This window comes from Dictyostelium purpureum (assembly GCF_000190715.1).
Source record: "Dictyostelium purpureum unplaced genomic scaffold DICPUscaffold_52, whole genome shotgun sequence".
Lineage (NCBI taxonomy): Eukaryota > Evosea > Eumycetozoa > Dictyosteliales > Dictyosteliaceae > Dictyostelium > Dictyostelium purpureum.
In genome coordinates this window covers 82,104-104,922 of record NW_003519389.1, presented here as the reverse complement: position 1 = coordinate 104,922, position 22,819 = coordinate 82,104, and the positions used below count along the sequence as shown (strand labels likewise).

Below are 22,819 nucleotides of genomic sequence, written 5' to 3'. Positions count from 1 at the left end.
TCATTCATTTCTATATTTTTTATTTTATTGTTTAATCTCTAATAATAATTGAAGTTTAGTTAAAAAATATTATATTAGGGTTATTTTATTATATATGCGCAATATATTTGATTCAATCAAAAAAAAATTTAATTTTTTTATTTTTATTAATAAATTAAAAAAAAAATTAAAAAATAAAAATTTAATCTAAAAAACCAAAACAAATAAAATATAAATAAATAATGGCTGATATTAAAATTGTAGCATTGGATTTAGGAGGTGTATTATTTTCAGCAGGTAAAGAATATGCAAAAAGGGAATGGAAAGAGAATGGCTATGATGTTGACTTAATTCACGATTTATTAATAAGTGATGAAGCACAACAACTAAGAAAAGGTATCATTAGTGATAACGAATTTTGGAACAATTATTTCAAAACTAAAGTTCCATCAAATTACAATGCAGAGTTAATCAAACAATGCTATTATCGTGGTTATATTTTAGACGAAGATATTGTATCTTGGATGAAAAGGATCAAGGAAAACAGCAAATCATCATCCCATCCAATTGAGTTGGTGGCTTTTAGTGGCAATATCCCATCGAGAATAAAGTATTTAAATGAAAAATATCAATTTAGAAAATTATTTGATAAAGAAGCATATTCATTCGATTGTGGTGCTACCAAGCCAGATAATTATTTCATCGAATATTTAATTAAAGTTAGCTTCCCAGAAGAAACCAAAGATGTCACAATTCAACATGGAAAACCTCTAGAGGGTGAGCAATTGGAATTGTTCAAAAAGTTAGGTAAATCAATTCTTTATTTAGATGATAGTCCAAAAGATGCCGCTCCAGCTTTGCGTTATGACATTAATCTTTTTATTTACGAAAGAGGTCATATCAATAATTTGTTTGATAAATTCCCCAAATTAAAGTTTTAAATAAAATATATTTTAACTATAAAAGAACAATCTTTTTTTATTTAATCCCATTTATTTTATTTACCCAAAAATAGGACATCATTGGATTACCATAAATATAAAAAAGCAAAATATATACATGAAACAAATGATATAAATTATTTTTTATTTATTATTATTTATATTGGTTACAATAGTTTTATATTTAATTTTTTTTTTTTATTTTTTTATTATTATATTTATTTTTATTATTATTTTATTTTTTAATTAATAAAGATTATTTTCTGGAGCTACAATATAATCTGCATCTATTTCTCTACAGGAGGTAATTGCATATAGTAATTTTTCACGCATTACATCTAATGAACTATAGTTTGGAATTGATAGTGTAAAGAAACAGGTTTGAGCTTCTGGTAAATATTCATCTTGGATTTGGTCATGGTCTTCACTGAGTCTTTGATCTTCGAAATCGTCATCATAAATTCTAGATTGATTCTTAATGAATGGATAGATTTGGAATTGAAAGTTAAATTCGCTTGGAGATGGTAATCGAGATCTACCCCAAACAAAACGAAGGAACAGTGTTTGTTCTTCAGAGGAGAATGATTCGATAATACGCCAAAACCATGCAACTCTAGCTTCTGATGGTAACAAGCCACAATAACGAGTATGTTTCTTTAAAAGTTTAATATCAAGACCTGGTATACCGCACACTCTTTGTTCTATTTCTTGCCAAGTAAAAAGATTTAAAATTTGTAATGGAATAATACTAGAGGCACCTTTAACCATTGCATCGATTTGTAAACGATATTCAGAGAGTTTGTATTGCTCTAAAAGTGATGCATATTCTGAACGATTTTCCCAAGTAACTGGTATCAATCTACCATCTGGAATTAATTCTACTTCGTTGTTATCGATTGAACGAGCGATGAATGTTTGGTCTACACAATCAGGGAAAATATCTGGAGTTAGTTTTGTTTCATTTGTAGTTGAGGTTCCTTCTAATAGTTCAATAAAGTTGGTGGTATATTTATCTATTGCTTCTAAATCTACACGCTCTACTTTTGCACAAACAAAACTTTTCCAAATGATTGATGGGAATGATAGTTCAATACAATTTTTGGTTCTAATAGCGATACCAATTAAACGACCAATATATTCATATAGTTGAAGAGCTAATGGTGAGTTTGCTGATGAGTTTGGAACTAATTTATCACGATTGAATGCAACATCGCCTTGGGCATTTTGACATGGTAGGAATAAATTCATTTCTCTACTTTGAAGATCTGTTACTATTTGGGTCATGCATTCTCTATATGGTCCACCAGCATCTCTTGCACCTTCCCTTTCTAATTTAACCTCCCATGCCCTATCATTATGTTTTAATCTTAATGGATCCATATAGCATAGTTGTCTGAATGATTGTAAAAATAAATTTTCATTTTTATAATTATATAAATAATTTTTACTTGTTATAATCGATAAGGATGATGCTGGGTTTGATTGAGGCTGTTCTGATGGTTGTTGCTGTTGTTGTGGTAGCGATTGTTGTTGGGCTGTATTGGTTGCTGTTGTTGTGGAATTGTTATTAGTATTGTTTAGTGTTGCTGCTGTTGATGTTGTTGGTACTGATGTTGCTGTTAGTGTTGATGCTCTTTGATTTCTATTGTTATTGGATATATTATTATTATTGCTATTTCTTTGATTTAAATTTGTAGTTGTTGCTTGATTATTACCAGTTCTTAAACTTGTACGATTTGGATTTAATGTTATTGTTGTATTGTTTTGATTTCTATTTTGTGGTTGTGGTTGAGGTTGTTGAATTGGTTGTGTGGTTGTTATAAGTAATGACCCATGTCTATTTAGATGAATAATTGGTCTTCTACTTAATGATTTGGTTTGAATTAAAGAGTTATTTAAAATTTCTAGTTTGCAATCATTAAATAACAAACCTCTTAAGCTACAAAGTTTATAAGATATGGACCAATCATCCGAGGCACCTTTAAGATCGATATAGTTGATAAATGATTGAATTAGGGAGTTGAAATGTTTTAAGACGACAAATCTAAGGTAAAGAATATGATGATCTTCAATTTCTGAGAGTGAGGGGAATAATGTAAGGTACTCTGGAATTAAACATTGTTCAAATATTAATTGATATGGGTTCTTTTTTTGTTTTTCGCAGATTGCATTAACCAATTTAACCAGTTCTAAATCCATTGAATGATTCCATGTGTTTCTTGAAAGCATTAGTATTTCTCTTTCGTATTTTTGATCATTTTCCCTAATAACATCATCTGAGAATTGAGGAGTAATTGTGAAACGGAAACCCCATTCTGGTTCATTTGAATCAGAGTAAAATGACCAAATAAAACGGTCACCTTGAATGAAAATTGGTTGTGTTGGGAATTCGCCAGTAAAAAAACCAAGGTCATCAGCACCAGGAGTGGATTTTGAAAACATTAAATAGTCGACATATGTTTGAGTACGTGATTTTGGATCAAATTCGATTTTTAGTGATACTGAATCTGGAATAATAATGTTACTGGTAACTCTAGCACCTGGTGGATATGGGTGTGGCGAGTCTATAACTTGCTTTGAACGAGTTTCAATAAATGATTCCTTAATAAATTCTTTACCAAATCCTTTACCTCTAAATAAATGCTCCAACACCTTGGATGTTTTAATCATTTTGCTAAACCATTGTTTATGTTCATCGCGTATATTGAAAACTGAATAGTTATAATTGCTATTAATATTAATATTTGTGTTATTAATGTTCAAGTAAAGATTGCTTGAACCATTATTACTTGAGCTATTACTACTTGATAGTTCATTGTTGCTATTGTTATTACTACTTGGTCCAATATTATTACTAGATTGATCATTTTCTGGTATGTGTTGTTGTTGCTGCTGCTGCTGTTGTTGTTGTAAATATAGTAATTGGGAACTATTAGCTTGGGATAGTACTATATGGGTTTGAATACAAATTTCAATTAGTTTTTGGAGATACTGTGACAAAATTGGTTGATTTAAAGTATTGTTTGTAAACATATTGTTGTTTCCGCATTCGATTTTGTAAAGTTTAAACATTTCATCTTTTATAAATTCAATCTTTGATGAGATTTCTTTTTGGGTGGTAATTGATAAAAGTTGGATCGGATTTTCACGAAGCTTTTGTAAGAGACGAGTAAGGAAATTAATAGCTTTTAATTTACGATCTAATGGTTGGTTGATGTTTAGATGTAATAAAAGCATATCAACTAAATCTTGAGAGAAAAAGTTTGGATAGTTTTTGAATAATTGAATATCGAGTTGAAGTACCCAGTCAACGATGAAACAAGCAAACTCGAATGATGGCTGAGGTAATAGACTAACATCCGTGGTTTTATTACGTATTGGTGTAACAGTAAATTTATAGCCCCATTCTGATCTCATTGTATCAGCGGTGAATACCATCCAAAATTGACATGAATTGATAATGGTTGGAGGGAATGATGAAAACTTTCCACTGTATGAGGCTATATGATTGGTACATGATGGATCATAAAAGAATCTTAAAACAGCTAAACCAGGTTCTGAATAGGATTTGTTATCAAAAGTGATTAGTAATGATTGGGAGCCTTCAATACGAACTATCTTTTTAATACAATAGTTAGCTGGATATGGATGTGGTGATTCTTCGTGGTGGATATGGGGTGATTCGTTAGAAGATTCTTTCAATTGAACACAAACTTCTTTTGTCAATACTTCGATTAGCGGAATTGTAGATTGGAAATTTGGTGGTTTGGATCTAAAGGATGCACTTGAAATACATGCCGAGTTTATGATTTGAATCCAATCATTTAGATCTTCTTGGCTTGAAGCTTGGAACAAATGAGTTTTGTTTGAGGTTAGAGTAATTTGGAAACAGAAATCTTTTTTTGTACTGCCACTAAAAGATATTTTATTTTGCTTTACCAGTGAAACTTGTGTAACTGAAACTATATCACGTAAATCAATAGATCCAATTGGGTTGTTATTTGTGCCTGATAAATGCAAACCATGAATTGTATTATGATGTTGATGGGTATGTTGGTCTTTATTTTGATGACCTAAACTACCACCTTGTTGGTTTTGTGGTTTATAAAATATTATTGAATCGCTTGATAATACAACATAAATTCTTTTCCACAATTTGATGATTTTTTGTTGTTTCATTAAATTACCAGTTTTTAATGGCTCGCCAAATATTAATGATTGATTAATAATATAGTTTGTGGTAGTTGCTGTTGGATGATTATTGTTTGAAATATTATTTTCATTCATCTTATTGTTTGTGATTATACTATTATTTGCTTCAATAGTATTCTTATGATTGTTTTGTAACATATTGCTGGTGTTACCACCTATAATAATGTTTGTTGAGTTATTTAAAACATTACTACCCAAAGCTGCTGTTGGGTGATAGTTATATGTTGAGTCGGGTTTATAGCTTTTCCACTTGGTTGGTGTAGAGTTTGTGGAGGATGAGCTTCCATCTTTTGATGATATTGTTGTTGTTTTGGTTGGGGTGGATGTTGCAGATGATGGGTTTGAGCGTCTACCTGATGATTGAGAGGAGGAGGATGGAACATTTCCACTATTGCCATTGTTGGTATTAAGAGAGGTTAAAGAAGGAAGATTAGAATGACTATTACTGGATACTTCTTGAATATTATCTTTATATTTTTTATGCTCTATTTCAAATAGGTTTGTTGTACTATTACTATTTTCCTTATTAATAGAAATTGATGGTTGTTTGGCACCAGTATTTGAATTGTTAACAGCTGGAGAAATATCATGATAATGTTGATTACCATTGAATGTGGAGTTACTAAAGTTGCTATTGTTATGATTATTTAAAATTAAATTTTCACTGTGGTTATGATTTTGGTTGCTATGATTAATTAAAACTAAATTATTTGATTCTTGTTTTAATAATAATGATAATTTTGATTGTAATGATTTCAAGTTTATGTAATCTTTATAATTCTTTGGGGAAACGTTTAATAGCTTGGTTATACTATTACTTGAGAGAATATAGTTTGAAGAATCATTTAAAAGTGTAGTATAGAGTGTTAATTTAAGAATATAGATTAAATTCTTTGCACCACCAAAAGATTGATATGAAACTCTGGAAGTATTTGGTAGGGTTACTAAAAGTGAAATTAAAGCTTGTCTAGAGTAGAGAATTGATAACGCCATTTCGCATGAAGTGTCCAAATGGATAAGTTGACTATGAGAGTATTTATCGATTGAAATAATTGGATTTTTAGTTGATTTCTCGTTTGGATAAGTGAAAGTTTCGTAACACATCCACCAATCAACAGTTGTTAAAGTTTCGTCATCTAAAAAAGAAACCAAGACTTGGCGATACTTTTTATCAATTGATTTAACTATACCAACATGACCAATGATATCATCCATTTCATGTACCCAATTGCTATTTCGTAGCAGTAATCTTTCTCTTTTGGAGATTAAAACATGCATACCAATTTTGATATCTGCCCATAAAACTTTTTTTCCTGGTATGCCTTCTTCTGGTAGATCATCGTCTGCTATGGCACCTTGTAAAGATTCATCTTCGTCAATTTCATCATAATCATCTTGTTGCTGTTGCTGTTGTTGTGATTGCTGTAAAATTGTATTTGATCTACCACCGCTTCTATTTCCAACGGAATAGTTTGATGAATGTGGTGATGAGTCTTCGTTATTATCATTGTTAGCTTGGGTGGTATTGTCTTCATCGTCAAAGTTGTCTAAAGATTCATCAAATTCATTTAAGGCTTCTCCAATTTCATTATCTTCTTCGAAATCAAACTCTGAAGTTAATTCTTCAACATTTTCTTCTTGATTGTTACTACTAACAGTTTTGTTACGACCTCTGCCTCTTCCTACTGAATTGAACTGATGGCCTAATGAGTTATTTAAAAATGATTTTAATGTTTTATCGTAAATTTTTTCTTTTAACAAGAATGAAAGCCTTTCCATTTTTTCAATCTTTGGTTCTTCCATAAATTGAATTGGTCTACCTAATGCAAATTCTACCAAAATTGGAATTAAACTTTCATCCAATGTATATTTGGAACATTCTGAGTATTTTAATAAACCACTAAATATTTTCATTACTCTTGATTTTATGTATAGGTAAATATTTCTAATATTATTAACTGCGTTACTAATACTCATATTTGATAATGATAGTTGTGAATCATTTGGAATATTATTTGAATTGTTTATATTTTTTGGTAAATTAAATGTAACGCTTGTTGTTGATGTGGGTAATGAGCTTGAGACAGCTGGGTTTGTTGTTGGTAATGAATTTGAGATATTATTGGACGAATTTGATAAATTTGTCGATGAATAGATAATTTCATTTAATAAACTATTTGTTAAATTAGCATTTGACATATTACTGCCATTGTTTGAAATTATTGAAACTTGATTGTTTGAGCTATTGATAATAAATGTTGATCTAGTTAATGGGGAATTTGTATTTACAGAATTGGAATTTTCATTTGTTGGTGCTGGAGTGGTTGAAGAGGATGAAGATGAAGATGGTATCGAATCCTTTGTTGGTAGTGGTGGTTTTAAAAATGTTGAGATACTTTGTAAAATTAAAGTTGGATTTGAGAAAATTCCAAAATCAATTGGTATTTCTTGAATTGGTTTTAATGCTATTCTATTATGGGTGGTTTTAATGAGTTTATCTACATTACAGTCTAATAAAACTTTGCAAAGATGATTTTGGGTACTATATTCAACTACAGTTCCGTATTCAAAACAGCCTGAGCCAATATCGACTTCAACACGAGCACCTGGCCAAATTCCATCTAAATATCCAGATATGAATGAAACTGTACTAAATACTTGGAATAAAGATTGAATATTTGTTTTGTTTGATAAAAATTTTGGAATATGGATTGTATTTTGAATTTTTGGTTGTGAGGAGTTGTTATTACCGCTGGTATCACCACTAGCATCATCACTACTATTACTATTGGCACCACTATTAGAATTGATATTATTTTGATCATTTAATATACTAATTGGTATTATGTTCGATTGAATTGTTGATGGTAATAATTTTAAACCCTCCATAACATATTTAAGTAGTGGTTGTTTCCATTGAGGTGATTTCATTAAGATTCTTAATAGAGATACAATTTCATTGACATATGATAAAGTCATAGATGGAGTTGAACGTTCGGAAAGGAATTCTAAATGATATGAAATTATTGAAGTTAAATCGTATTGGAATGGTTGTTGACCAAAGTTAACACTGACTGAACCGCCGCTTGACATAGCCACAACTGGATAAAAATCTCCCATTACATTTTTAAATGCTGTACCTAAATATTTTCCATTCTTTGTAAAAAAGACTTTACCATCTTTATGATTATAGCCACAACCAATAACATCATTTCTTGAGAATCCATTTGAATATCCTCTGCTTTGAGTTGATGTAACACGATAGCATACTTTATGGCCATCTTTACTTGAATAACCTAACCCAAATCTCCAATCTCTTAATGATCTTAGTTGATCTATTGAATTTGCTGGAAAGAGACCAATAATAATATCTTTGGTTTCAATTTCAATTTTAACTTCAAAATAAAAAAATGGAGTAGATTCTGGGATCATAATATCAGATTTAACTAATTGTAAACCTTGAATAATTTCTAAATTATTTGAAAGGATTGAAAAATTAGAATTTGAAGTAACTGTTCCAACTACATTTGTAGATTGGTTGGTTGATACATTTGGTCTTGAACCTGTTGATGTAATTGGTGTTGATGAAGTTGTATTACTTGGATTATTATTGTTTCTTGGAATACCGGATCTATTTGCAAAGTTATTGTTTTGTGGTGATATGAATGTAGCAATTTTACCATCATCAGAAAATTTAATATAGGGAGATTGTGAAATGATATCCCAAGAACATGGAAATTGTGTAGTTTTATCGAAAATTGAAAAGTATGAGTGTGGTGAATCTATTTTTGTGCTATTATAGCTACTACTTCTATAAAGATTAAAGTTATTTGAAGAAATGAAATATCGAGGATCAATATATTTTGAAATCTCTTGAATATCAGAAGAACAACCCCAATAACTAACAGCTCCTAATATTTCTAAAAGTAAAGAAAATAATGTTTTGTTTTGATTATTATTGTTATTGTTATTGTTATTGTTATTGTTATTGTTATTGTTATTGTTATTGTTATTGTTATTGTTATTGTTATTGTTGTTGTTATTACTGTTGTTATTGCTTGTATTGTTATTATTAATATTATTATTAATTAATAAATCATTGATTCCAAAATTATTGGTGATTGGTACAAACAACTTATATGGTGAAACTGATGGTAAAATTCTTCTGAATATTCTTAAAATTAATTTTCTTTGTGTTTCATCACCTACTTGAAGGATGCAATGGAATATATTAATGAATGTGACAGAGCATAGTCTTTGTTTAACATTATCAAAAGCACTTAAAATGTAAAGAAGGGATAAAGAATCGGATAGATCTACATAGGATTTCTCTACTCTATAAAGTCTTCTTGATTTAACATTTGTATTAGGTGAGGATACACCAGGAGTGTTGGTATCACCACTGCTATTTCTACCCCAATAGGTCTTATTTGTTTCTTTTAGAAAAACAAGTGATGATTCTAATTGTGTAGCCATTAAAGTAAAAAATGAATCCCTAAGTGATTCGAATTTAACTCCATTGTTACTATTGTTATTTACTGTTGGTTGTTGGGTAATATCAACACAAATTAAACCCAAAAATTTGAACAAAGCTTTTGCATTCTTTTTTAATTTTTCCCTTTCTAATTTTTCTTCCTCAACGAAACTTGAATAGATTGAATGAGAGGAGTATGGTGGATAGCCAACATCATTGTCGTACAATGACGAGGTACTATTGGAATGAAGAATACTGCCAGATGGTGATGAGCCAATACTATTTCGATGATTGTGATCTCCTGTGCTGCCCCAAATACCACCCCATATGGATTCATTGGTCATGAGATTATGTATTTTATTGAAAATATCGACTTGAGTTAACATTTCACTGTCATCTGGGGAAAAGTTTAATGTAAAAGCATCCAATGCATAAAGTTTTAAAATTGAATCGCTATTTTGATCGTTAAGGAGAGCTGAGACATCTTCCATTAAGAGCTTGAAGTTCTTTTTAACATCTCTAATTAGTTTTGTTCCACTACCATGCAAGAAATCTAAATAATGATATGGTGGACATCTTCTTTTAACCAATCCACTATTTCTAAGAGCAGGGCCTATAAAACATAAAGCTTCAGGTTTCATACTGTGGTCAGAGGCACATCTTAAAATATCGTGCATAGCTTGTAAACCAATCGAACGGGAGTATGCTCTTGATCTACGTGATATTAATATCTTTTTAATATCATTTATTTGAAGATTGTTTGATAGGACAAATTTAAATAGAATTGATGAGATCTCTTGTTTAAGTTGACTAGATGAGAGATGATTATGATGGTAATGATTTTGATTTGATAATATAATAGATGGGTCATAGTAAGATTGTAATTCTAATAAAAACATTGAATTTTCTATAATTTTATCGGCAATTTCATTATATATTGATTCTCTAAACTCTGAATGGGTTTTCATATCTACACTTCTTCTCTTTTGAGATTCAGCCATATCATCAATTTGGTGATTTGATAATTGAGATTCTTGATGTCTTTGAATGATTGTCATTCTAATTGGTAATACTGATTTCCATACATCAACTAATGGTTGTGGAGGTTTAATTTGTTGTTGATTTAAATTTTGTTGTTGCTGTTGTTTATATTGAATTATCTCTAATGTAAAATTTAAAGCCAAGTCACACAAACCTAAATGCTTAATTAGTGCTGCAATAACTGCCTGTTGAGCTGATTTAATTGTAGCTTTCCCTTTTAGCTTTTCACCAGTTACATGTTTCCACATAAAATCTGATAAATGGTTTGAATAAACTTCATTATTTCTTTTGGCTAGAGAATAACAAAATCTTTGAATTGATTTCCATGAATTAACTGTTGGGCCTGGACTATCATCGAAACTATTTATTGGAGGCGATTGTTGGGATGGTGATGAAATATCTTGAGCTTGGTTTAAATATGGCAAATCATAACTTTCATTATTATTTGAAAATAATACTGATGATACAAAATCTTCTTCAACACCGCCGCTGAACAATGGAGATTCAAGGAAATGACTGTTTTCAAGCTCCAAGCCTGTTAAAGCTTCGCCTGAAATTAAACATGATGAGAATCTACCTGCTAAACAACACATTGTTTTTTCTAAATGAGAGGACCATGGTAAACTAGTTTTATCAGAATTGGGCATGTGACCAATGATATTACAACGATATCCCCAAAAATTTGAATATGTGTTTGATGGGTTTACTGGTCCTGTAATAAATTGAAAAACTACAGTGTCGCCTGGAATTAAAATTCTTCTCTTTGGCCATTTAGTGTGAGAGAACTGCTCAAGTGGTTCTTTGCTATCTTGACTTTCAAAAATTTGAAGTACATCATCTAAACTACTAGTGTAGGAACGATCATCGAAAACCAAAGATAAAAACACTGCACCAGGAATAGATACTGGTTGACGTGTATTCATGTATGCATGGTATGGATGAGGACTTTCTGAAATCCTACTTGGACCCTCGACAAAAGATGAACGTTTTTGGAGTGGTTGTCTTCCAAGCTCAGGTCTATTTAAAAGTTTTGGTAATCTTCTATTAACACGATCTACTACACCCATTAATTGAACCAATGGTGGTAACAATTCTTTGGCCAATGAAATTCGATAAGAAAAGAGGAAAAGAGAATGGATTAGAGTTGGTAATAATGCACCGACCACTGATGATTTAAAATCTGTAAGTAAAATAGATTGATTCTTTTGACTATCCATATCCAATACACCAATTAATAATTCTTTACATTTATCCATTAAAAGTTTGGAGTATGCAACCAAAGCTTGACAAGGTGCATCATTTTCATTTACTGAATTTTCAACTCTTAAAATTAAATCCTTTTGAATTGCCAATAATAATCTCATTGCTGGTGATGATAGTGGTGGTGGGGAAGCTGAAGAGTATAACGAAAAGCCTAAATGTTGAGTTGAATCTTGTCTTGATATTTGTGGTATAATAGTTTGAGGGGGAATAGTTGCTTGAGCCTCTTGTAATAAATGTGTAATAATTGGTACAAATAAATTCATTGAATCAATATTACTATTGTTATTATTATTACTATTATTTGTAAAGTTATTTATATTAACTAAACTAAATGAACTAAACTCTGATGATAATGGAGGTAATGCAAAAAACGAAGCATTTGGGTGACTTGATAATAAAATCAATACTCTATTTAATAACATTGAATATCCTTGATCTTTATCACTTTTAAATATTTGGTTATTATTATTGTTATTATTATTATTATTATTATTATTATTACTATTACTATTGTTATTATTATTAGATAAATTCTTTTTTAAATTTGTTGGTTTTAAATTTGCAATAGTGGCAGGTAGTGTATTAGTTAATAGATTTGAATTGTCTTTATCTTTTTCCTTATCTTTTTCTTTATCTTTTTCTTTATCTTTTGGTAATCTATTTTTTGAAAATTGATCCAATAGATGAAAAATGAAATTTGCTTTGTCAAGCGAGGTTGGATAAAATAAATCTAAACCAATAGTTAAAACTTCGCAAGATTCTTCACGAATAGTTTCAAATTCGGCAATTGAGTCACGTTCTTTTTCTTTTGATGAACTTGAAGAGGCTATTTTAGATTCATTGAAACTATCAATTCCATCAATAACGAAATTTAATAATAAAATACGAAGTTTATGTAAAAAGTTTTGATCGATACATTTTAATAAATTATCTCTCGAGGCATCTTGATATATCTGTTGATTACGTTCGAGAATTCTAATATTTGAAGTTAATCTAAATAAATTAACTTTTAACAATCTTAGACAGTATATTATACAACGCAAGGTTTCAATAGTTTTAGGTGATGTAGCTGAAAATCCTCCTGGTTTTAATTGGTTGAATCTATAATGCTCTAAAATATCATATAATTGTGAGAATGTATTAAAACAAACTTCGACACTATATGGCTCTGTTAATTTATGAACATGATGAATAGATGATGTACTTGAATTTGGACCACCAGCATTATCACTCGCCGATGGCATATAGTCTACTGCTAATCGTGATAGAATTGATAAAATAGTTGATACCATCTCTTTTGGATCCATTGATGGGTCACTATCTTCTTCGCTGATAGTTGTAATTGTTGACGAAGAGGGTAATAAAATTGGTTGTGGCGTTAAATTACCACCAACAGGAATATTAACTATGGTTGTGGGTTGTTGATTGTTATTACTACTATTGTTATTATTTATATTATTAGTATTATTACTATTTATACTTGTAATATTAATATTTATTGTTGTATTATTAGTATTTGATTTTTGAACAATAGAAGGAAAATTGTGCTTTGGACCAAAACCTTCATTTCCATATTTACCAATTTCGGATTCAGAACTTGAATAATTCCAAATTACATTATTTAAATAGTCATAGAATGAAGCCAAACCAATTGGTTGATTTTCTAAACAATAGTTTCCAATTAACGAGCCATCACTTAATGAAAAAGCTCTACAAATAAAACTTTTTGAATCATAGTTGTAATCACTTCCTAAAGGTGGTGGTAAAACAACCATTAAATAATGACCATTAGTATAGAATGAACCTAGATCTAAGACATTTGGATTTAATACAAGTTCTTCATTTTGATAATGATTGACAACCTCTCCGTCAGGATAACGTAATTCTATTCTCTTGTAATGTTGGAATGATTCGAATGGATCGTACATATCGACAATAAATTGCTTATTTGAAAAATTATGAAATCTTTGTAGTGATAATAAATATAAGTATCTGCCATCTGTAAATATTGGTGATCTATTTGTATTTGAAATTAATTGATGGGTAGTGTTATTGCTGTTATGATTATTATTATTTAAAAAATTTGATGTTGGTGTCGAAATTGAGGAAGATGTTGAAGATGTTATTATATAATCATGACATTCTGGGCCGAATGGGAACGCTAAATTATTTACAGTTTGGATTGAACCTGAGCCATCTTGATTAATGTGACCAATCTCTTCTAAATTCATTGGATTTAATACAATAAGTGTAGAGTTTTCTGTGATAGATGGTGATCTATAATATAAATGATTACCAATATTTACAAGCCAACCCTTTTCTTTTGGATAAAAATCTGCATTACGAGCATAGACACGACCTTGGTGGGTACCAAAATAACCAGTACCAATTTTCGCTAAACCACAAGTATCATGTATATAAATATATTCGCTATCGGATGTAATTGTCGCTATATTATAATTTGAAGATGAGAGAAATGCCAATGAATCATCATAAATATTATCATTCCATTGAATCGGCCATGTTGCTAATAACAAGTCTCTAGAAAGTGGTGATAGTGGGAGATCTACTTTCCATTGCTCCAACTGTTTGATAGACATTGACATTCTTAATCCAATGTTTGAATTATTTGTATTATTACTGTTATTAGAATTATTTGAATTATTTACACCAATACCGCCTGAAATATTTCTACTATTATTAATACTACTATTATTATTAGATTTAACTCTACTGTTATTGGTATTATTGTTACTATTGGTTGTAGGGTTATTATTATTTGTATTATTAGTTATAATTTTATCTGGTGTAATTATTAATGACAATGATGATAAGATTGAACTTAAAGAACCTTGGCTAAGTGATAAACCAATTAAAGCCTCCATTGATTCTCTTTTTATTAATGGAGATGAACTTGATAATGCAGATAATAACCATTTATTTAAACTATCAATACAATCCTGTGGTTCCCCGGCCATTGATAATGGTGGTAATTCTTTTATCATTATATTAAATGACTTTAAAGTCGATAATGAAATCTTTTGTTCAAATACCTGCTCCTGTAATGTTGATAAAAATAATCTACATGCAATTCTAATTGAAATTGGTGGCATATGAACTTTTTTTGTTCTAGTTTTTGCTTTTGAATGATAAATTGAATCGAATAGCTATAAATATAAAATATATTAATAAATAAATATATTCAACTTATTATCCAATAAAATATTTTTATAATTACTTTTTTTCTTGCAATTTCTCTTTTTAGGGCAAGATGGATTCTTTTTAAAATACATAATCTTTTCTGTAACAATGTTGTATAGTATGCTGTATTGACATTTGATTGTGAGTATAAATCTTCCAAAACAAATGACAATGTTTTTTGATGAGTTTTATATGGATCCTCAGGTATTAAAAAAACTGGTATGCTCGATCTATTTTTATATTCTTCAATAAATTCTGAAATAGTTTGATTGTTATTGTTATTATTGCTATTATTGGTGGTAGAATTGGAGGCACCAGAGTTATTATTGCCTGATGTTAAATTTGTACTATTTCTATTTACAGTTGATGGAGAAGAATTTGTAGGTGATGGTGTAGTTGAAAGTGATAATGGCACTATTGGTGTTATAGTTGATGATGTAGAGTTTGATGATGTTGAACTAGCTGTTGTTGCAGTATTACCATTATTATTATTACTATTGTTATTATTACTATTAGTAGTAGAAGTATTATTACTACTGCTGTTATTATTTAAGTTACTATTACCGCTGTTATTAGTAACATTTGTTTTACCACTATTATTACTGTTATTACTATTACTACCATTATTTGATTGGACGCCATTTGCTTGATTCGATGCTGCTGATGTTTGGTTGATTTGTGTATGCTGTGTTTGTTGCTTTTGTTGTTGCAGTAATTGCTCTTGTAACTGTTGTTGTAGTGGTAAATTTGATCGATCTTTATATGATGAAAAAAATGAAGTCTCTTCAATCTGCTCTATTGAATTATAATGATCTATATCTTTAAAATTTGATAATGGTTTTGATTGAAGCATATAATACTTTTCGATAGTGAATGAATCATTGAATAGATTCTCTTCGGGTATACCCAACCACACTTTATCATCAACGCTATATTAAAAAACTATTATTAATAAAATATTCATTGTATACAATGCTTTAAAAAACCATTGCAATGGTTTATAATTACCTAGTTAATGCTAAAGTTCTGGGTGATAAATCAATAACTTCTTTGATGTGAGAATTTCCGTTTCCCATTTTACTATTTACTATTTATTATTTATCTATTATTTTATTATAGCTTTATAAATATACACAAAAAAAACTATGTGATGAGAAATATAAATTGTTTAAATCAATAAAAGATAAATTATAAAATTATTTTATTTTAGTTTTTTATAATAATTAAATTAATTATTTAATAAAAATGAATTTGGGAAAGTTATTTGTTGTTTTTTTTTTTTAAAAAAAAAATTATTATAATAATCAATCAATATATCACTTTTGCTGCCTAATTTTAAAATTATTAAAAAAAAATAAAAAAATGTTATAAAGAGAGTGTAATATATAATTTTTTAATTTAAATTAAAAAAAATTTTAAAAAAAAAATAAATAAGAGGTTAATGTGTTTGGGGGGAAATTTTTTGTGTGTGTGTGAAATATAATATTATTTTCTGTTTTGTTTGCCCTGTGTGGGTTCAATGTGGGTTTTTATTTATTAATAATGTGAAATAAAAGGATATATATTAAAACACAATAAAGTGTATATTATTAACTTTAATTGGGGTTTTCTTTAAAAAAATAAATAATAATAGAAATACAGATATAAATAAATATATATAAATAAATAGATTATAGAATGATAGAATATTATACAAAAACAATAGTTAAAACTTTTTTAATAAATAAATAAATAAATAAAATAAATAAATAAATAAATAAATAATACAATTTAACAAAAATTTATAAATAAAGAAAAAAACTATACTGATTTAAAAGGCATATTTATTTTTATAAGATTTTTATATAAAATAGTGTTTGTTGTATTAATATTAGCAATTATTTCGGATAATGAAAAAATATCAAATTTTTTTTTTTTTTTTTTTTTTTTTTTTTTTTTTTTTTAAATTTTTTTTTTTTTAATAATTTTTTTTAAATAAAAAATCTGAGTGTCGTGTTTGATTCAAATCTGATTGTAATTATTATAATTGTGGATATGTCATATTACAGATCAAAAGCCATTCTAAATGGTAATTTTATTATAAAATTTTCTTTTACCCAAAAAAAAAAAAAAAAATATTGAAATTTTTTATATTTGTGTTTTAAACAATAAAAATAATTAAATTATAATTTTATTGTAAAATTTTATTATCTTTGCCAAATGGTAACATTGTTTTTATCGACAATTTTGGTGAAATATTTTATTGGTAAAATTCCATTGTTATCTTTTCCATTTGTTAAAACTACATTATTCTTTGAAAGGAACATGGGTATGTCATCATCCAAACACTTTTGTAAATCGATATAAATTACCATGTCACAGCTTCCTCTCATACCTGAAATTACTTGACCTTCACCTGGTAAACCTACTGCAAAATGTATATGGTTTCTTTCCATTTTCTGTAAACCATTTTCTAAAATTGATTTTAAGTGTTTTTTATAGGTTCCATGTACCACTGATTCTACTTCATCTACAGATTCGATTCTCTTCAAGTCCACTTCATCCACATCTGAAATTGAATGACCTTGGTTGGCACATATGAAATACTTTTCGCTATTTTCACCTTCGCCTTTCTTTAAATTATATCTCTTTTTATCGTTGGTGTCTACAACCTCTTGAATATCTTTAAATGTATATTGAGAAAATAATTTATGTTTCAAAAGTTCGTCAACACTAACATATCCGTCTTTACTTATGTTTAAACCTTTGGAAAAAGAAAAGAAAAAAAGTTAAATAAATTTCTATTATAATTATTTTATTTAAAAAATGCTAACCTTCTTTAACAGCGCTATGTCTTAATATATATGATAATGTTTTTGATAGCTGTACGAGCGATTTTTTATTATTTGATGTTATACTTTGATACGACATTATATTATTGGTATTATTACTATTATTTGTTTACTAACAAGAATGTTTAAGAAAAAAAAAACTAAAAAATTTTAAATTTAAAAATTTTAAATAATTTTTTAATTTTCTTATTTATTTTTTGGGAAAAAAATAATAAAATTAAAATATTTTAATTATTTTTATTATAAAAACAATAATAATAATAAAGGAAGAAATAGATAATATTTATCCTTTTTTTATTTTTGGTATCATGATAACTAACTATAATTGTTTTTTTTATAATAATTTTTTTTATTTTTTTTTTATTTTTTTTTATTTTTTTTTTTTATTTTTTTTTTATTTTATTTAATTTTATTTAATTTTTTTTCTAAAAATTCAAAATAATAAAGCGCCCAATTGTTATATTGTACAAATAAAATAAATAAATAGATCTAGAAATAAATAAAATAAATAATCCAGTAAACCATAATTAACAAACAAATAAAAAATAAAGATTTATAAAATAACTAAATGTTGGGTCATTTGGTTCAATTATTCTTTGAAGACAAGTTTGAAGATGAATATAGTTATAATAGATATTTACCACTAGAAGAGGAACCTTATGTGGATAATCAAGTTAAAGTTTCATTGTTCAATTTCTTTTTTATTTTCACATTTATATTTTTGATTGTCGATATAATAATATCATGTTACCAACACAAAGAAAACATAAGACAAAGAGAAATTCACTTATCATCAAAATTAAATAAAATTATAAATGATTTTGAAAATCAAAATCACCAAAAGCAAAGTCAAATATCACCATCACCATCAACATCACTATCACCATCACCATCAATATCTTCAACAATTTCTTCCCCAGTAAATAAAAGATCAATTTCAGTTCCAAATTTAATTAGTCAAGCCAAAAATGAATTATTATTAAAGGAATCAAAAGAACAAATCGAAAAAGCTAAAAAGTATGATCAATCACTAGATTATCAAAAGAGTTTAGAGTTATATATTGAAGGTATTGGTAAGTTAATGTCAATTAATTCAAGTTTCAAAGATTCAAAAGAGTTTAAAAACTATATAGATTTTTATTTAAAAAGAGCAGAATATATTAAACAAGAATTAAGCAAAAATACAAATGAAAAGTTAATAATTAATTTTGAAAAATTTCAAAAAGAACATCAACAACAACAACAACAAGTGCAGCAACAACAGAGAAAATCTGGAATGTTTTCATTATTTTCAAAACCTTCAGCAACATTGTCAACAACAACAAACAAAAGTTTAGGTTTATCAACAACAGAAACAACAAATAGAGTACCATTAACAAAAAGTTCATCACAAACTCTAATTTCAAATCCACCAAGCTCAACAAATGTAAACCGAAGATCAGTTAATTTATCACCAAAATCTAACAATACCAATAATAATGTTATTAATTTAAATAATATACCAGAAATCAAAGGAGTTGATAAAGCTATGATCAGTATTATTATGAATGAGATTTTAGATAGAAAAAACCCAGTTACATGGAATGATGTTGTTGGTTTAGATAAGGTAAAACAGTCATTAATGGAATCGGTCATATTACCAAATTTACGTCCGGATGTATTCACAGGATTAAGAGCACCGCCAAGAGGTTTACTATTATTTGGGCCACCAGGAACAGGTAAATCAATGATAGCAAAAGCAGTTGCCTATGAAAGCAAAGTCACATTTTTTAGTATTTCTGCAAGTTCACTCACAAGTAAATATGTAGGTGATGGCGAAAAATTAGCCCGTGCTCTTTTCGCAGTTGCAACTCATTTCCAACCATCAATTATTTTCATTGACGAAATTGACTCATTGTTAACCGAACGTTCATCAAATGAATCAGAGGCATCAAGACGTTTAAAAACCGAAATTCTTTTACAATTTGATGGTGTTCGTACAAGTGGCAGTGAAAGAGTATTGGTTATGGGTGCTACAAATAGACCTGAAGATTTAGATGATGCTGCTCTTCGTCGTTTAGTTAAGCGTATCTATGTATGTTTACCAGAGTATGAAACTCGTTTACAAATTATCCAACATTTATTAAAAGATCAAAGACATTCACTTAGCGATGCTCAATTGGGTGAGTTGGCAAACCTTACAAATGGTTACAGTGGTTTCGATTTAACCTCTCTTTGTAAAGATGCTGCTTATGAACCAATTAGAAGATTGGGTACAGATATCAAAGATTTGGATTTAAATAAAATATCCTTAATTAGTTTTAAAGATTTTCGTAGTAGCTTAAAACAAATTAGACCTTCTGTTTCAGCTCAATCTTTAAAGTCTTATGAAAAGTGGAATTCAAAATATGGCCTAATTTAAATATTTAGACAATAAAGAAAATTTAAATAAAATTTTTAATTTAATGAAATAATTAAATTTATTTCAAAATAAATCATTTAATAAATTTTATAATTAATAGTTTAATTAAAATACAAAAATACATTTTTTTTATTTTTTTTTTTTAAAAGATGATCATTGATAAAAGCGAAGTCTAAATTATCTTTTTAAAAAATCATTCCAAACACGAATCTTTAACGTTAATACCGACCATTGATAATTGTTTGTGGTTGTTTAGCGTATTTTTCCTTGATATTTTTTAAAACTTTTATGTATTCTAGAGTGGCTTAGTCGATTTTGAGGTTAGATTCTTATAATAGATTTCTTTTTTCGTATTCTCTTGATAGTCCTATAATTCTTTACAGCTTAAGCTTCACCAATCGATCAATTCTCATTTACCATAATCAATCAATTATTCAATGAAGATTTATCGTGGATCTCCCTAGAATTTGGTGAAGGTAATCTTGTGAAGATGTTGTTTAGTGCGTTAACCCTGGATGTTCTTGAGGGTTTGCTGGTTAATGAATTATTGTCATATTGAGGTGATTTGTTTTTTATTTGTTTATTTGTTTCGTCATTAGATATTTCCTCATTATCTAATGTGTTAGTTGAATTGTTAGATTCGTTATCAGGAATAGTTTCTTTGTAATCATCATCTTGATCATTAAAGTTGACCCTATCTTTTTTGATTTATTGATCGATTATGATAATGTTGTTTTCAATTTCTTTATCGGTGGAGACCCTGGACATATCTTCATTGATTAATTGATTGATTTTGTTGTTAGGATGATTTTGATTTTGTTGCAGACTTAATCTTAATACTATAGTACGGTGATTGGAGTAGTTTTGATTTGATTGGGTTGCTTTCAATGAGGTGGGAAAAGGAGTTATTGTTTTTGTTGACTTTGATGTGAGAAAAGAAGAAGTCAATTAAGTTGAGTTGTTCATTTAACACTTTTCAATGCCTTGATTGGATGAGTTGATGTTTCCAATTACCATATGGTGATGAACTTTTTGGGTATCTCTTTCATTTAGGATTATGTTAGTTTTTTTACCAGGGGGGCAGTTTTTCCATCTTACTATTATCATGTTGTTTTGCCCGAGTTGGTCTAAGGGGTTGCATTAAGGCTGCAATATCATTGATGCGAGGGTTCGAATCCCTCAGACAACAATCTTTTTTGTTTAAAAATCTTCCGTGTGATTTTAATGTATTTTATGGGGGAGCAATGATGTACCTAGAGAAAATTCAAATAAACAGTTTAAAATCACTGCTTAATACAGAATATAATTCGTATGCAACATCAACTCTGATTTCCATTAATAAAGCAAAACAATTAAATTACAGATTAAATAGCGACCTAAATAAATATTGCGAAGAAACTTCACTCAAATATATATCAGCTAAGATAAAACAAAGATCAAATGATTACAATATTTCAGCAATCAAGGACCAAAACGGTAATATCCTTACAAGTCAAAACGATATCGAAAAAGAATTTTTATCCACTTATGAAAATCTATACTCCAGACGTATCGACGACCCAATTACCCACCAAAACATGCTCAAAAATTGGAAAATATCTAAAGATTCTAAATGGGACATTTTAGATTCTGACTTTACAAAAGAAGAAATAATTTTAGCAATAAACCAACTAAATCCAAACAAATCACCTGGTCCAGATGGAATAACCAATCAATTTTATATCACACATAAAGAAAAACTAGCACCAATGTTAGCTTCTGCTTTCAATGACACCCTAAACAACCCACACATAATTGATCTACAGTATAAAGAAGGTTTAATCATAACAATCCCAAAAAAAGGTGACCCTATGCTCATCAAAAATAGAAGGCCTATAACTCTTGCTAATTGTCTATACAAGATACAATCTAAGGTAATCAACAATAGATTACAGACTATTCTTCCTGATATAATTAACCCCAATCAGAAAGGTTTTACTGGAGGCAGAAAAATTACAGATAATACAATGACTGTAAACGAAATTATCAAATATTGTATCAAAAACAAACTACCAGGAATCATTACTTTTTATGATTTTGAGAAAGCTTTTGACTCTATATCTCATGATGCCATTTACAGAACACTATTACACATTCAAGTACCAACCAAACTAACTAATCTTATTATGCAACTACTCACCAATTCCTTTGCAAAAATAGAAATAAATGGTAAAAATACTGATAAATTTATAATAGGACGAGGAGTAAAACAAGGAGATCCTTTATCACCGACTCTTTATGTAATGGTAATAGAAGCTTTAGCTAGATCAATACTAGAAGATAAATCAATAATTGGACTTCCTTTAGACAACACAAACAGAAGAATCAAATTTCAAGGTTTTGCAGATGATTCATCATCAATGGTTCATAACAACGACCAACTTAATTTGGTACTTCAACACTTCAATCAATTTTGCACAGCAACATCATCAAAACT

At 28.5% G+C, this 22,819-nt stretch overlaps 5 protein-coding genes across 5 annotated transcripts; 2 read left to right on the top strand and 3 right to left on the bottom strand.

Moving 5' to 3' along the window:
• Positions 1-221: 221 nt before the first annotated feature.
• Positions 222-920, top strand: DICPUDRAFT_29840 (uncharacterized protein; the record flags this gene model as incomplete). Its single annotated transcript, XM_003285716.1, has 1 exon — positions 222-920. The coding sequence occupies one exon, from the start codon at positions 222-224 to the stop codon at positions 918-920; it is 699 nt and encodes a 232-aa protein (XP_003285764.1).
• A 246-nt stretch (positions 921-1,166) lies between these two features.
• On the bottom strand, positions 1,167-16,187 carry DICPUDRAFT_86857 (uncharacterized protein; the record flags this gene model as incomplete). Its single annotated transcript, XM_003285702.1, has 12 exons — positions 1,167-5,587; positions 5,798-7,305; positions 7,337-7,374; positions 7,422-9,177; positions 9,265-10,939; positions 11,009-13,315; positions 13,391-14,590; positions 14,666-15,077; positions 15,149-15,464; positions 15,676-15,677; positions 15,749-16,040; positions 16,120-16,187. The coding sequence occupies 12 exons, from the start codon at positions 16,185-16,187 to the stop codon at positions 1,167-1,169; spliced, it is 13,995 nt and encodes a 4,664-aa protein (XP_003285750.1).
• Positions 16,188-17,245: 1,058 nt separating this feature from the next.
• Positions 17,246-18,042, bottom strand: DICPUDRAFT_46322 (uncharacterized protein). Its single transcript, XM_003285701.1, has 2 exons — positions 17,925-18,042; positions 17,246-17,854 (listed from the first exon to the last, which is right to left on the bottom strand). Exons 1-2 carry the CDS (start codon positions 18,019-18,021, stop codon positions 17,298-17,300), a joined length of 654 nt encoding a protein of 217 aa, XP_003285749.1. The 5' UTR covers positions 18,022-18,042; the 3' UTR covers positions 17,246-17,297.
• Positions 18,043-18,510: 468 nt separating this feature from the next.
• Positions 18,511-20,343, top strand: DICPUDRAFT_76684 (uncharacterized protein; the record flags this gene model as incomplete). Its single annotated transcript, XM_003285715.1, has 1 exon — positions 18,511-20,343. One exon carries the CDS (start codon positions 18,511-18,513, stop codon positions 20,341-20,343), a length of 1,833 nt encoding a protein of 610 aa, XP_003285763.1.
• Positions 20,344-20,769: 426 nt separating this feature from the next.
• DICPUDRAFT_149655 (uncharacterized protein) lies at positions 20,770-21,484 on the bottom strand (the record flags this gene model as incomplete). Its single annotated transcript, XM_003285700.1, has 2 exons — positions 20,770-21,037; positions 21,417-21,484. 2 exons carry the CDS (start codon positions 21,482-21,484, stop codon positions 20,770-20,772), a joined length of 336 nt encoding a protein of 111 aa, XP_003285748.1.
• Positions 21,485-22,819: the final 1,335 nt, after the last annotated feature.